The sequence below is a fragment of the Eretmochelys imbricata genome, chromosome 1 (assembly GCF_965152235.1).
Source record: "Eretmochelys imbricata isolate rEreImb1 chromosome 1, rEreImb1.hap1, whole genome shotgun sequence".
NCBI classification, from domain to species: domain Eukaryota; kingdom Metazoa; phylum Chordata; order Testudines; family Cheloniidae; genus Eretmochelys; species Eretmochelys imbricata.
In genome coordinates this window covers 247,872,055-247,886,367 of record NC_135572.1, presented here as the reverse complement: position 1 = coordinate 247,886,367, position 14,313 = coordinate 247,872,055, and the positions used below count along the sequence as shown (strand labels likewise).

Genomic DNA, 14,313 nt, shown 5'->3' with positions numbered 1-14,313 from the left:
GAAGGAAATGAGGTTTAAATGAGGAATGGGGATGGAGAGAGGACTACTAGAAGGGCAGGAAAGTGGCAGCCTCAAATACAGGCAGATGACTACCCAACTTCATTCCCCATCCTGCTCCAGCCAGACAAGCCTCTCTTTTGGAGAAACTGCCTAGGAATGGGGTAATAATAGGTCAGATTCTTCCCTTAGACATGAACATACATATCTCATGACTGCAATGGGAGTTGTGGATATGCATTTAAAGGCAGAATCTGGCCCTAACATTTTGCATTTTGAAACTCTCCTCTGCAACGCAAAATTGGAAATGACTGCTATACAAAAAACAAGCCTAAACTAAAATGCCCAATCTCTACTGTGCCAAAAAATTAGTATTAGGATAGATTTTTGATATGCTGTATTCAGTGTCTAGTTGTGCTATTAACCTAGGAGGTCCAAGAAAGCCCACCCATGTGGGTAAAGAAAATTTATAAACAGCGGAGACATTTAGTCATTGATTTAGCAACCTGTGCAAGCAGGAAGGAAGAGGAGAGAGCAGGAGAGAGCATGCAGAGTGAATCACCTGCTGGCTGGGATACCCTGGAGAGGAAGGTGGAGAAGAGGAAGGAGAGAGCGTGATCACTTTTTTAGGGCAGGTTCTTGAACGCTCCTTATTTCTCAGCTTTATTTAAAACAGGGTAGGAAAAGAAAGAGCAATAATAAATAAATAAATAAAATAATAATAATAAAACTAAAGGGAACATTACAATTGTCTTTGGCAAGGCAGGGCGCAGTCTCAGAAGTGCATCTTCTGCGGGACCCTGACCCCCAATCCCACCTCTTTCAAATAACCTAGCACAGGGGTGAGCAAACTTTTTGGCCCAAGGGCCACATCTGGGTATAGAAATTGTATGGCGGGCCATGAATGCTCATGAAATTGGGGTGGGGGTGAGGGCTCTGGCTGGGGGTGCAGACTTTGGGGTGGGGCCAGAAATGAGGAGTTTAGGTTGTGGGAGGGGGCTCTGGGCTGGGGGAGTGGGGTACAGGCTCCAGCTGGGGGCATGGGGTATAGGAGGGTGTTCTGGGCTGGGACCAAGGGGTTCAGAGGGTGGGAGGGGAGCAGGGCTGGGGTAGGGGTGCTGTGGGGTGGCTCAGGGGTGCAGGCTCCGGGCAGCGCTTATCTCAAGTGGCTCCCGGAAGCAGTGACATATCATTTCCCACCCTGGCTCTTATGCAGAGGTGAGGTCAGACGTCTCTGCTGTTCCCGGCCAATGGGAGCTGCGGGGGTGGCGCTTGGAGCAGGGGCAGTGTGCAGAGCGGAGCCCCCTGGTTGCCCCAACATGTAGGAGCCAGAGGGGGGACATGCTGCTGCTTCCAGGAGCCATCCAGAGTGGCCTCCGACCCTGCTCCCCAGCTGGAGCACCAGAGTGGGGCAAGCCCAAGACTCCGCTTCCCAGCATGAGCTCGAGGGCCAGATTAAAAACAGCTGCCAGGCCAGATCCGGCCCACGGGCCGTAGTTTGCCCACCCCTGACCTAGAGCCACTATTTGTTCTGGAGCAGACAGCTTTAAGCCTTCCACTGAGATTCAAGACCTGTAGTTATCAAAGGTCAGTCTGGCAGATCCTTCTAAGGGCAGCCACTAAACATGCTATTCACTGTCAATAATCAATATCTTTGCTTTACAGCCTCACCACCACCTAGTGGTGAGGCTGCAAAGAAGTGTATGACTGTGCTCTATAAAGCACAGATCATCTCCTTTTCTCCAGACTGCCATGGAATGCTTAACAATATCCATCCTGTTCGCCTAATTACATATGCCCAATGTTCAGCAGCAACACGATTCAAGTCCTACCAGTAACAACATTCTGCTCTCATCTTCAACTCCCCCCGCCCCGGCCTCACATAAATTAATAAAGCTCTGGGGTGCCGAACAGAAAACAATACAGTGAAATGCAGGAATTAAGATGTAGAAGTAAATTGGCTAATCTGAACATGACATAAATGCATGTCTCTTTCCTTCATTTCTCTGGTGCGCTTCATTTCATACTAATTTTTTTAAGAAATACCGTTTTTCACCTTGGTTTTATGTGACAGAGCACATTCTTGTTTTATATGTTCTCCCTATATACCCCTTTTTAGATCTCCTAGTTTCCCACCTTCCTTGTGGCTACCTTCCCAAGTACATCCGAAATAGGGGCCCTGCCCAAAGAAGTATCAGTAACATCTAACTTGTGAATTTTCACATCTGGAGGGAAAGGTTGTGTATGTGTCCCTTGCTAAGTAGCAAAATAATCACACAATGGCACCAGACAGAATCCATAAAGTGGAATAGGAATGCGTCCAGTCCTCCCGCGGGATGCGTTTCTGAGTATACAAAGGCAAAGATGGCTTGGAAAGGGAAAGAGTCACAGGCATCAGATTTCAATAGAAATGTAAGTGTTAGATACACTAAATCAAGTCATATGGCAACACCACCAGCTCTGCTACTAGTAATTAACGTGTCACAAATGCCACAGGGAGGGGTAGGGAGGAGGGTCCGACCGTGTATGGAGTTCATCCTTTATAACTATCAAGACACAGTAACAAAGAAAAATAAAATTTGCTTCAGAACAGCCTTGGCCAGAACTCCCCTCTTCCTCAGGGTCCTGTCTTTTTTCTAACAAAGAAACATCATGCATCTCAACCTGGTTGACACTGCTGGCCAACAAGCTCTGTCAACCACAGAGCAGAGCAGAATTCTGGCCTTACACTGCAGTATGAGTACTGCTAATGTGGTCCCCCTGAAAGACATCAGTAGGTCATAGTCCGGGGAAGATGCAGCTTTTCTATCAACGATTCAGACCATCTCCTATTGCCTGGTTTTCTCTCTTGCATCCACTCCCACTGTTCCTGCAGTAGGTTTTCCTCTGTCTTGTAACTTCAGGATGCAGGACCAGACCTGCCAGTCAGTGAGATGGGGATTGGTTCACTATTCTGGAAGATTCTTCAGTTTACTCTGCCAATTGGTAAGGGCACTAGATCACCCATTTTCCCTCAGTTACAAGAATCCTACTTTGCCCTCAGATTTGTCCCCTCTGCACAGAAAGGCGCATCTGCCATCCAGTGTATCTCAGGCAAAGTCAAGCACAAAGAGATGCCATGTGTGAGCCCCTCTGCAAGAGTGCCACACGAAAAATTCTGCCTCTTCTAGATCCATGAGCAGCGCGTTCTAGGAAGCACAGTCTCCTCGAACAAGCCCATCAGCAGAAGCATTATTCCAAATAGCAACTCTAGCACCAGCTGCTGGAAACTTGGCCTCAACCTCAGTATGGAACCTGTGGCAGAGGAAATAGCACCTCAGCTGGAGTTCCCAGCAATTGCCCCAGAGCGCAGCTCCAGCACGAGTGTAACCATCTGTCAGCTACCTGCTCTTGCCGTTCTTCTCTACCAGCAGCAGGATATCTCAGCAGCAGGTCCAAGTGCTGTTTCAGAGACAGCCTCCCACAACAGAAACGCCTGCAAGATGGCTACTGATCATGATGGAGGGATCCAGCTGGCCTCCTGATGGCCAATGCCTCAGCCACCACAGCAGCTGACTGCAGAGTGCCAACAGCTACTCTTTGATCTCCCAAGTCACCCCAGAGAGAACTCTCCTGCAAAAGCAGTCCCCGGGCTATTGGCACTCAAACAGGCAACTGGGTCACTTTGCTTCCCCAGACCAGCCATTCCCTCTGTCCCCAACTTCTGGAGTAGACACTGCAGAGATATGCTCTTTGACCCAGCTATGCTCTGAAGATTTTGCCAAGTTCCTGTTGTCCCTCTCCACCTCAATTACCCGGCATGGAAAACACAACAAAATCCAACACAAAAGCTGAATCTTCCCACCAGGACACTATGAAGACTATCCAAGAAAAGGCCAGCAAAAGTTGAGCACCTAATCCAGGAGGGGCCTTAGGAGCAGTGTTTACACTAGTTAGTTTTGTTGACCACACTCTGACTACTACTACGTTACTTAAATCTATTGAAAAACTGTTTTAATAGTCAACGGCAAAAACAGGTCCAGCCGAAGACTTGCACTACATTACAGCTTACCCCTGGGCTACCATTGGCACCAACACCAGTTCAGCTGCACAAATGGTAACAATGGTTTTTATTTGGTTTGTTTTTTTAATTCCCTAGTGCAGACTCACTCTCACTAAGGCTTTCTCACTTGCCTCACTCAGAATCCCCACCTGTCTGGTGCAAAGGCAGTGTGGCCTCCCCTGCTCAGCCACAAAAAAACCAGGGTAAGGATAAGCCACTCTTATCTGAATCTCTCAGTATGACCAGACCTCACTTATCCTTCCCTGTATAAAGGGTAAAATCCAGTGTCCTGGTGGTTAAAATTTAGAAGACAGGGAAAGTGCCTTAGGGTTGTAGGGACTCAAAATCTCATTCAAGTGCTAAAACACAAATCTTCACCTTCCTCTCTTGAGAAAGGCAAACGGCGCAATTCGGACCCAGCTTTATTTGGTTGTGTAACACAACAAGGCTAATCTAATGGCATGGAGCTGTACCCAGTTTATGTTCTTCTTCACTTTTTTCTGAGACTCACTCTCCTGCACCAGGTTATGTGAAAGATTCCCAAAGGCTGGAATCCATACTAATGATGATCCTGTCCAGTTACCTCACTGTGGGTCTGAAACTGCTCTCGGTTGACCACAGAACTAGAAAAAAGAGGCCTTAAAAAGGGAGAGCTCTTTTTTCAGTGGAGGTGAACGTGACCTTTTGAGGGAAGGATAGCAGGAATCATAGAAGCAAGCACAGAGTCAGGAGATCTCCACATACCAGCACTGACCAGGCTTACTAACACTGTGAAAGATAGGCTTGGTCTACATTGGGGTTGGGGGAGGTGGCGGGGAGAAAATCGATCTAAGTTACGCAACTTCAGCTACATGAATAATGTAGCTGAAGTTGACGTACTTAGATCTACTTACCGCGGTGACTTCACTGCGGTGGGTCAATTGCTGACTCTCCACCGACAACTCCACCTATGCTTCTTGCTCTGATGGAGTATCGGAGTTGACAGGAGAGTGCTTGGCGGTTGATTTATCGCATCATCACTATACGTGATAAATCAACCCCCACTGAATCAATCGCTCCGAAGGTAACTGTAGACATGCTGGTAGAGGCTCTTAGCAGACTTTCCCATAGTGTATAATATCCTTTATTTGGTTCTCCTTCTTTGAAGAGAAGCCTGGCGCAGCGTGGTTTTGACCATGGTACATGATTCCAAAATGCTGGATTATTTGAGTTGGGGGTAAGCTTTTATTTTTGTTCTTATTTTTTAAATAGAGTTCACCATGAATCCACAGACTTGGAGGAAGTGAGCCAAACCGGTGTTCTCTTCTTCCTCCTGTCTCAAAAGTGCGTTTTCATTACATTGTGACTAGAAACAGACAGGTAAATACCTTTCTCTGAGCGCTGCTATCAAAACCACACTTTTATGACTATCCTCACAGAGGCAATGAGGCTACTTTTACTGGAAAACAGGGGAACCACCGTCAGTGCAATGAGTAACTCTGCCTGTTTGCAAGTAAGGAATTGTAAAAGACTATCCTTTGGATTTCACTGCTGTAAGAACCCCCACTACAAGGATAGCGAGCCAGGCTACATAAGAGAGGAGGCAGAATTTGATATCTGGTGATTTTTCTTTTCCAAGTATCCAGGCTTCCTCTTCTGACCCACCCTGTGACTGAAAGTCCAAAGTTTTTTCAAATTCTCAGTAAGACAGAAGTCTGCCATGCTCTGGAGATGGAAGGGAGGCCAGGAACACTGGCTTATTACAGTTTCTATGCACTGTTTGAGAATTAAGACTCTTTTCAGATCTGGATGCAATATCACTGGGAAGACCAACGAACTCCACCACAGTGATTGAGGTCTCCTGAAACTACAAAGCAGATCAAATGCACTGTAGGAATAGCAAGTCTGGATACTCAGAAGAGAGATCATCAGGTAGCAAATTTTACTCCCTGCTGCTAAGGAAGAACTCCAGTGGTCGCATAGGTTTGATTCACTCAACTCCAGTTGCTGATAGAATCACTTGGGTATATATATTTTTTTCAAATGGCTACTCAGACATGTTTGAGACACTGCTCCTATTTCACGTAGGCAGTATTCTACTTTGGAAGTCCATACTAAGCTGCATTTGAAGGAAAAATTCCTGCTAAAATATCCATTGAAGGCCTGAGCAAATAAGTTGAAATGGATGGTGGTGAAGCAGAGAGATAAATTATGACCAACACCTCTTAAAACATTAAGCCACTCCTAAAGAGAGATCTCAACCTCACTCACTATTCTTCAGTATTTTAGAACAAAGAACTTCGCACCGTGGTGCCAAAGAAGGGTCAGTAAAGAAAGGAAGCACTGGGTAGGTGAGATCTTGTGTGGATGTTACATCACATTCATTTTATTGGTTTACCTGTTTCCACTGAGGCATGGGAGCAAGGCGGCCTTGCTCTCGCTGTCTGCAGGATAGCTGGTTGTGAACACGTTCCTGATAAGGCAGGACAGGCTGTTACACATAGGTCATAGGGAAAGCAGGATGGGATCCCAGAGGAACAAAATAAAATATCGAAAGGCACTCAAAGAAAGCAACAAAGGAGTGGGGGGACATCAGACAGACAGACAGACAATTGGAAGAAAAAATGGGGGTGGGGAAGAATTAATTATCAAGTAAAATTTAAAGAAAAAAATCAAGCAAAATAAAAATGGGATATATTAAGATTTTTGTAGCATCTCCCCCCAGGTTTTCAGTGTTTCTCCTGTTCAATATTGTGACAAAGGAAACATTATCTAACTGGGGAAGAACAAAGTAAAGGCCACCACTTAAACAGCTCTATCCTATGTCCAAGCAGGAAGTATCCCAGGGAATGAAACAGGAGGTCTGGCTGTAATGGCAACTCCCAGTTGATCAGGTCCAGGTTTTCCCAAGCAAAAAGCACTGGGTGGCATGGTTTAAGAGCAATGACCATGGGGAATCTCCATTGTATGGCCTTGCAGGACACATTGCAAGGAACAATCATTACAGAATTCACTGGGAAAAAGCTCAGTTCCTCCAGTCTCGTTCTCTTCTAGTTGAAAGCAGCATGGAAAATGGTGTATATATGGAGATGGGGGTGGTTTTATATTACAAAGCAGTACTGTCTTTCTGGAATTGGGAATCCAACAAACCATTCCCTACTGAAAACTCTTCTCAACCTCTGAGACAGAATAATAGCACAACAGGATGTGTTCTCCTTGTTTCAATTCATAAACACTAAATCCATGTAAGTGAGGGCCAGACTGGGGCTAAAGTTAGCATGAAGGCCAGATTTTTGAAGATACTTAGGCTTTAAAGATGCAACAGGCACCTACTGTATTTTCAAAAGCAACTATCTCACATTGAAATCAATGGGAGACAGGCATTTGGGTGTCTATGAAAATCCCATTAGGTGCCTGTCTGCATTTTTAGGTGCCTAAATACCCTTAGAAATCTGTCTCTAAACGTCTTGGAGTCTTCCTCTTCCATCTAGCCTTTACTCTCAATTACAAGAGTGCACTCTGGGTGAAAGTGCAAAGCCAGAGTTCAGTCTTAAAGAGTGCATCACTTTACTGTCCCAGCCTCTGTGATATTCCTCATCTTCTTCAAAACAAAAGGGTTCTACTACCCAAATTTGGGTGAGAGCTTGTTGGAGTAGGCCCAAGGATATAAAGGTATAAACCACCTCCTACCTGTCTCCGTAAGCCTGTGGACTGCACTGGTGCATTCTCCTCAAATTTGGCCAGCAGCTGGGTTGCCATGGACTTCACCTTGTTCTGGTTCCCGATGGCAGCATCAATTCTCCTCTCTGTCAGGGCGCTCACAAGTGTGGGCCTCTCCTCCCTATAGCTTCGGGGGGCTTCCTCCTAATAACCAGTATAAACTAAAGATTAAATAGAAACTTTCCAAATGGGTCTTTTCCTTTAAAGAAGGCTTCTGCAATTCAACAGAGCAGAACCCAAATCCATTAACCCACACTTCCAAGCTCATGTTCTTTCTTCTAGTCAGCCCTTCTGCTCACCAAATTCCTCTCCATCTACCTGCACCCTCTTGCTTCATATTTCATTGCTACACTGTACCACTGAGGAGACCCACAGTTGAGAAGCTCTCATGGGCCTGTGAACATAAGACAATGAGCTGCTTCAAGCACTCACTGAGAACCCCAGGTGGCAGCCCTCAGCTCAGCAGTTCCTATCTGGACACACGCACTCTTAACTGTAGGTGTTCCATGCGTGACATAGTACATGTGCCTTATACACTGACTCTGCAGCCAGCTTCATGCCCATGCAAATCCAAGTTCTACCTTTTACCTGGGTGGAATTGCTGACACCCCCATACCAGCTTAGCATCTGACAATGCTACTCCTCAGCACCCCAACCAAAATGATTAGTGTGTGTTTCAAGAAAGCAGGATGAAAGGGATTTTCTGACAACATTAGCACATTGCAAACTTATTTATTTAGTAAGTCTCTGATGTAGCTGGCTCAGTACTTAACACAAAGTATAAGCTCTGAGCAGGAATTGATTTCAACCTAAAAAAATAAAAAATCTCACATAAGGTTCTGTTTGAGTGGAATATCTGGGGAGAAGATGGAACATCCAGGGAAAGAGCATGAAGAGAGGAACCTCCTAAAAATACAAGGAGTTGGGCGTGGAAATAGGGAATCTATCACACGCTCTTTCCCCCAGGCATTTTCCCTACTATAATACTTACGTCCTCTGACTGGCTGGTCTTTCTCCTCTTTCCTGCACCATCCAGTTCCTTCTCCTTTTTATCCTGCAATGGGAGAAAAACTAGATAGGGTGGATTTTTTTTAAACTCTTTGGCTCATAATGAATCCCATCAGTGCATTACACAAGCGTTTGAATTATTGCTGGAGGATTCTCTATGCTCATTTCCCATTTGTAGGAAAGGTGGTTCCCAGTAGTCTTTGGTCCTCATTTAGGGAGCCAAACCTTCTTATCTGAAATACAGCTTATCATTCTTGGAGCTTTTCAATGAGTCAACAGGAGAAACAGCAGGCATTTCACAGTACAAAAAATACTTTGGACCTAAGCCAACTGAACAGAATAACCCTCATCCTATCACTAGGATAATCATACTTTCTATTTTTCACCCTTCTCCCCAACCCAAAGTCCCTGAGTAATACTGTAATGTTAAGAATATAGCGTTTCATTATATGAAAGCACCCATTCTGAATTTAGTGCTGCAATTAAAGGGCTCATGTACAATGAGATGTACAATGCCAGCAAGTCTAGAACCACTTTACTTACTCACTCTCTCTCTCTCTCGCACGCTTCTTAGCGCTTATTTGGCTGTCAGCCTGCCAAATTCTAGTGTTCTCAGGGTTAAAGTATACATAGTAGGGTATGGCTACCTTTGGAGTTCGTTTTCGGGAGATGCTCTGCCCTAGTTTGCTAAGAAAAGAGATTGGAGACTTGGTACTGGCAATTAGAGCAGCTTTCTCTTCTGCGTTCAGATCCAGAGTCTCTGTGAACGGAAACAAGTGGAACCAGTGAATGCACAGAAACCTCTGTGTAGTTATTAACAATAGCCAAGAAACAATTAAGAAGGAACTCATTCATTCTTTAGCATGAACTGGGTTTTTTTTTTTTTAAACACTCTCCATATAAAATGCTGTTAGGAACTTCAAAATCAATATTTTTCTGAATAGTTTTGCCCTTTTCCACTTGGCAAATGCACTTTTCCTCCCAGGTTTTCTAAGTACGCAAAATAGTTTTAGAGTTTAAGTAGGTCAAATTCAGACTTAAGCTACATGACTGCATCTTTCCGTTCTAGTTAACAAAAATACGACCTTTCAGGCCTTCTTTCCACTAACCTGGAGTTATATACAAAGTCCAGGCATTGTAACAATAAATATAAAGCTCTGTCAGAGCTTCTAAAATTAACTACTAAATGACTGCTGGCTAGGACCTTCACACTAGCAATGACAGAGCAACCCTCAGCAGGAGCAAGAGAGCAAGGAAGTTGTTTAATAATTATGAAGTGAGTTTAGTACCAGTGAAAGATGCTGGACTGATAGTCCGAGGCTGAAGCCCTGTTCATCCACCTACCAGGCACAACAAAAGCAGCACCCGTGCAAGCTTTTTACACACAGACCTGTTGTCTGCCTTTTCATGGGTGAGATGGTAGCTCAGTTTGTGCTTATTAAACCCTTGCACTGGTTCTTAATGCTGCTAGAAGGGTGCCTGTTAGCACCAAGGAAGACAGCAATTTTTATGGTGGCCTCAAAAAGGGTACGTCTACACTGCAGCTGGTCGCCCAGGTAGCCAGAATCCATTCATGCTAGCGCGCTATAAAGAACAGAGCGGAGGTTGTGATATGGGCAATAGCTCAGGTTAGCCATCTGAGCTTGGAGCCAGGGGGTCGGGTGGGCTTCGACTTGGGTGGCTAGCCCGAGCCACCACCTGTGCCACATCATCTGCATTGCTATTCTTAGCATGCTAGCTCAAGCGGAGACAGCATGAGTTTGTCTATCCAGGCTGGGAGGCACAGTCCCAGCTGCAGTGTAGACATACCCAGAGTAACTAGCATGAGTTCTTATAGGAGGAAAGCAGACTAGGAGAGGTTACTCACTTTGTGCAGTAACTGAGGATTTTTGAGATGCATGTCTCTATGAATGCTCCACTTAAAGTGCGGATGTACCCCATGCACCTTCGACTGGAGATTTTTAGCAGCAGTGCTTGTTTGGTCCAGGCATGTGCCTTAGCTATCCTCATGCTCCATACCAGGGACATATAGGGCTGTGATGGACAAACCACTCTGAGTTCCTTCTCTACCACTCAGTCCCATGAAAACAGGACTCCAAAGCAGAGGGAAAGGACGACGGATAGTGGAGCACCCACGGGGACACGTCTTGATGAACCTCCTTCTTTGAGTAGTGTCCATATGGGTGCTTTGCTTGAGGCGACTACCCTCTGAAGGATGTGGGATCTTCAGAATCCAGTCTGGAACTGTTTGCAGAACTGAAGGTAGTGCATGTCTCTGGAACACATGCTAAGGCACAGTGTCTTGAAAAAGTGTGAATTGAAGCCCATGTAGCAACTTTGCAGATTTCCGTTACTGGTACTTCTTTCAGTAGGGCAACAGATGTGGAGTGAGAGCTGGTAGAATGAGCTATGACCCTAGGAGGGCACAGCACACTACAAGCTGCAGAGCAGGAGAGGATGCAATCCAAAACCCACTTAGAAAGTCTCTGGGTAGACAGTAGTGTTCCTTTACTCTGTCCACAATAGACACAAATAGCCTCAGAGAAACAAAAAATTTAGTCCTGTCCAAATAATATGCTAGTACTCTCCTAACATCCAGGGGGTGAGGGGCAAAATCTTCCCTAGTCTGATGAAATTTTGGGTAGAAAGCCAGCAGATGAATTGTGCGATTGATATCAAGGTCCAAGACAACTATGGATAAGAACTGCAGGTGTGGTTAGAAGGATACCTTATCCCTAAAGAAAGCAGTTGTGTGTGGAAGAGGGTCAACCATTAAATCCCCTAATTCACCAACTCTTCTAGAAGAGGTAATTGCCACTAAAAAGGTGGTTTTCATGGAAAGGTATAAAAGGGTACAAGTAGGTAGTGGATCAAAGAGAGGTTTCATCAGCGAATTAAGAACTAGATTCAAGTCCCAAGTTGGACTGGGCTCTCAAACATTTGGGAAGAGTTTGAATAACTCACTGATGAATCTGGAAGTTGCAGTGTCAGCAAGTACTGAGAAACCTTCCAGAGGAGAATACAATGCTGTGACAGCTGCCAGGTGAACATTGATGGAGCTCAAAAAAAAAAAAAAAAAAAAAAGACCTCTTTGCTTCAGAGTGAAAAGGTATTCTAGAACCTCTGAAATAGTAGAGTTAACACAAGAGAGCAGACAGCAAATACACCAACAGTAATATCTTCTCCATTTCTGAAGGTAAGTGTTCCTGGTGAATTCCTTTCTACTGTTCAATAGGACTTCTTGAACCACTCTGGAACAGGAGAGCTCTAACTCTGAGAGCCATCCAGGAACCTGTCCCTGAGTCACTGAGAATGTTCAAGTTGTGAGGGACAAACGTTCCTCAAATCCTAAGTGAAAAGGTAGGGTGTGAGCAGTAGATTGATGGTCAGTTGGAAAGACAGGTAAAGTAGGTAACGAAACCCCACCTGTCCTGGCCAGATAGGTGTGATCAAGATTACCGTGGCTATGTCCTGTCTGATCTTGTTTAGAATTCTGAGAATTAGCAGCATTGGAATGAAGGTATATAGAAGACTTCTCGGCTGAGAGAGGAGAAAGTTGTCTTCCAGATAATGGCAAGCAAACAAAACCTCCATTAGAGCAGAACTCTGCATGTTTCTGGTTGACAGTGATGGCAAAAAGGTCTACGTGACAGTGGAAGGAGGATGGTTGAAAGGAACCTCTGAGCACACTGTCTGGATTCTTCCACTAGTTGAGAGAGATTAGTACACGACTGGGAATAGACAGTAATTTGTTCAGACCATCTCTGTTGCAGGTATAAAAACTGTCCTGAGCCAGGCTTAGAAGCAGTGTGGTTGTAAAAGGGGGTGTAACGTGATGAAGGTACATGGTGCCATGTGCCCAAAGAGCTGCAGGCATGATCTGGTGGTAGCCTGTGGGACCACTTGAAGTTGTGCAATTAAATGCATCAGACTAAGAAATCTGCTTCCTGGCAGGTAGGATCTGGATGCCATGGCACTGAGAGTGGCCTCTATAAACTCCATCTGCTGTAGAGGTAGGAGACAAGACTTTGCAGTATTGAGCTGAAGGCTGAGTATGTGAAAGAGACATAGCCCCCTTGTCACTGTTTGAATTTCCATGTAGAAATGCCAATTGTCCAGGTACGGGAAGACAATTACTCCCCATTAGTGAAGCTGTATGGCAACTAGCTACCAACATAACTTCTGTCAACTCTCTACAGGAGTGAAGGCCTCTGTACTGATAATGGTCCTGATATATGACAAATCATAGGCATCTCTTGCGAGGGGGACACATTGTGACACGAAGGTATGTATCTTGAAGGTCAAGGTTGCAAAATATTCTCCTGGCTCCAGGGATGGAACAATAGCTGCGAGCGTTACCATCTTGAATTTCTGTATCTTGACAAAGATATTCAGCATCCTGAGATCTATAATTGGCCTCCACTTGTCCTTCTTTTTGGGAATGAGGAAGTACTTGAAGTAAAATCCGCTTCCTCTGTACTGAGTGGGAACTGGTTCCATGGGTCCTAAGTGGAGGGGGAGAGAGCCTTTTGTCTTAAGAGCAGCTTGTGAGATGCGCCCTGAAAAGAGATGGAAAAGGAGGGTGGTAGGGAGATATGGAGTGAAAATGGATCAAGTAGCCAATGTAAACCTCCAAGACTCATCTGTCAAAGGTAATCTGCTCCCATGAGCTGCAGAAATGGACGAGATGATACCCCAAAATTGGGAGGATGCAGTGGGCAGGGTGGTACAACATCAGATACAGATCATAGGGGCATAGGTGGCTCTTGACTGAGGCATCAAAACAAACACTTTGTAGATGACGTCTGCTGTGTTGATCCAGGTGCAGTGATGGAGAACTTTCCTCTCTGCATTCTGAGTTACTTTTTAAGTGGCTGCAATGCTCTATGGTAGGTGGGAAACTGGGCTGGGCAGGATCTCTGAGTTTGAGAGAGACTAAATCTCTGCTTATTTGTAGGAGTACACACTCCCAGCGAACAAGGATTGCCCTGGCGTCCTTCAGCGAATATAGGGAGCCAGCAGTGGATTCACTGAATAATCTGAGACTGAAGGGTAGATCCTTTGTGTGTTCTGGACTTTGTGCAGAAAACCTATGGACTGTACCCACAGGGCTCAATGCATGACTACAACTGTGGAGACAGAGCAGGCTGCTGTGTCAAAAGGATTAGCAGAAGTTTGCAAAGTTGTCCTTGCAAGAAGCTGTCCCTCTGCAATAAGGGCCTGAAATTGTTCCTTCTGCTCTTGTGGGAGGTGTTCAATAAAGAATTAAATTTTAAACAGTTAATATGATTATGGTGCCAGAATCACCTGGTAATTAGCAATTCTGAATTGCAAGGTGGCAAATAAGTGTCTTTTGACCAAAAAGATCCAAGAGCTTTTGGTCTTTATCAAGTGGTGTAGTCTTGGAATGGTATTGTCTGTTGTGTACATTTACTGTATCCATAACTAGGGAGTTGGGGCAGGATGGGAAAATAATAATTCTGAATCTCTAGCTGTAATGTACTACTTTGTGTCTGCCCTCTTAGCTTGGCTGTGGTGGGGATCTGCCAATTGGCCTTGGCAGTTCC

The 14,313-nt window shown here is 45.1% G+C and overlaps 1 protein-coding gene across 12 annotated transcripts in view; it reads right to left on the bottom strand.

Moving 5' to 3' along the window:
- The window catches only part of MICAL3 (microtubule associated monooxygenase, calponin and LIM domain containing 3), a 247,458-nt gene that overhangs the window by 118,237 nt on the left and 114,908 nt on the right, over window positions 1–14,313 (bottom strand). For 9 of the 12 annotated variants that reach the window (XM_077826983.1, XM_077827007.1, XM_077827024.1 and 6 more), the window contains exons 14-17: window positions 9,394–9,506; window positions 8,730–8,792; window positions 7,709–7,882; window positions 6,417–6,509 (exon numbers count right to left, since the gene is read on the bottom strand). In XM_077826983.1, coding sequence (XP_077683109.1) covers window positions 6,417–6,509; window positions 7,709–7,882; window positions 8,730–8,792; window positions 9,394–9,506 — 443 coding nt within the window. Of the gene's footprint in view, window positions 1–6,416; window positions 6,510–7,708; window positions 7,883–8,407; window positions 8,548–8,729; window positions 8,793–9,393; window positions 9,507–14,313 lie in introns of those variants that run through there. The other 3 variants (XM_077827076.1, XM_077826999.1, XM_077827067.1) reach the window with 2 other exon arrangements.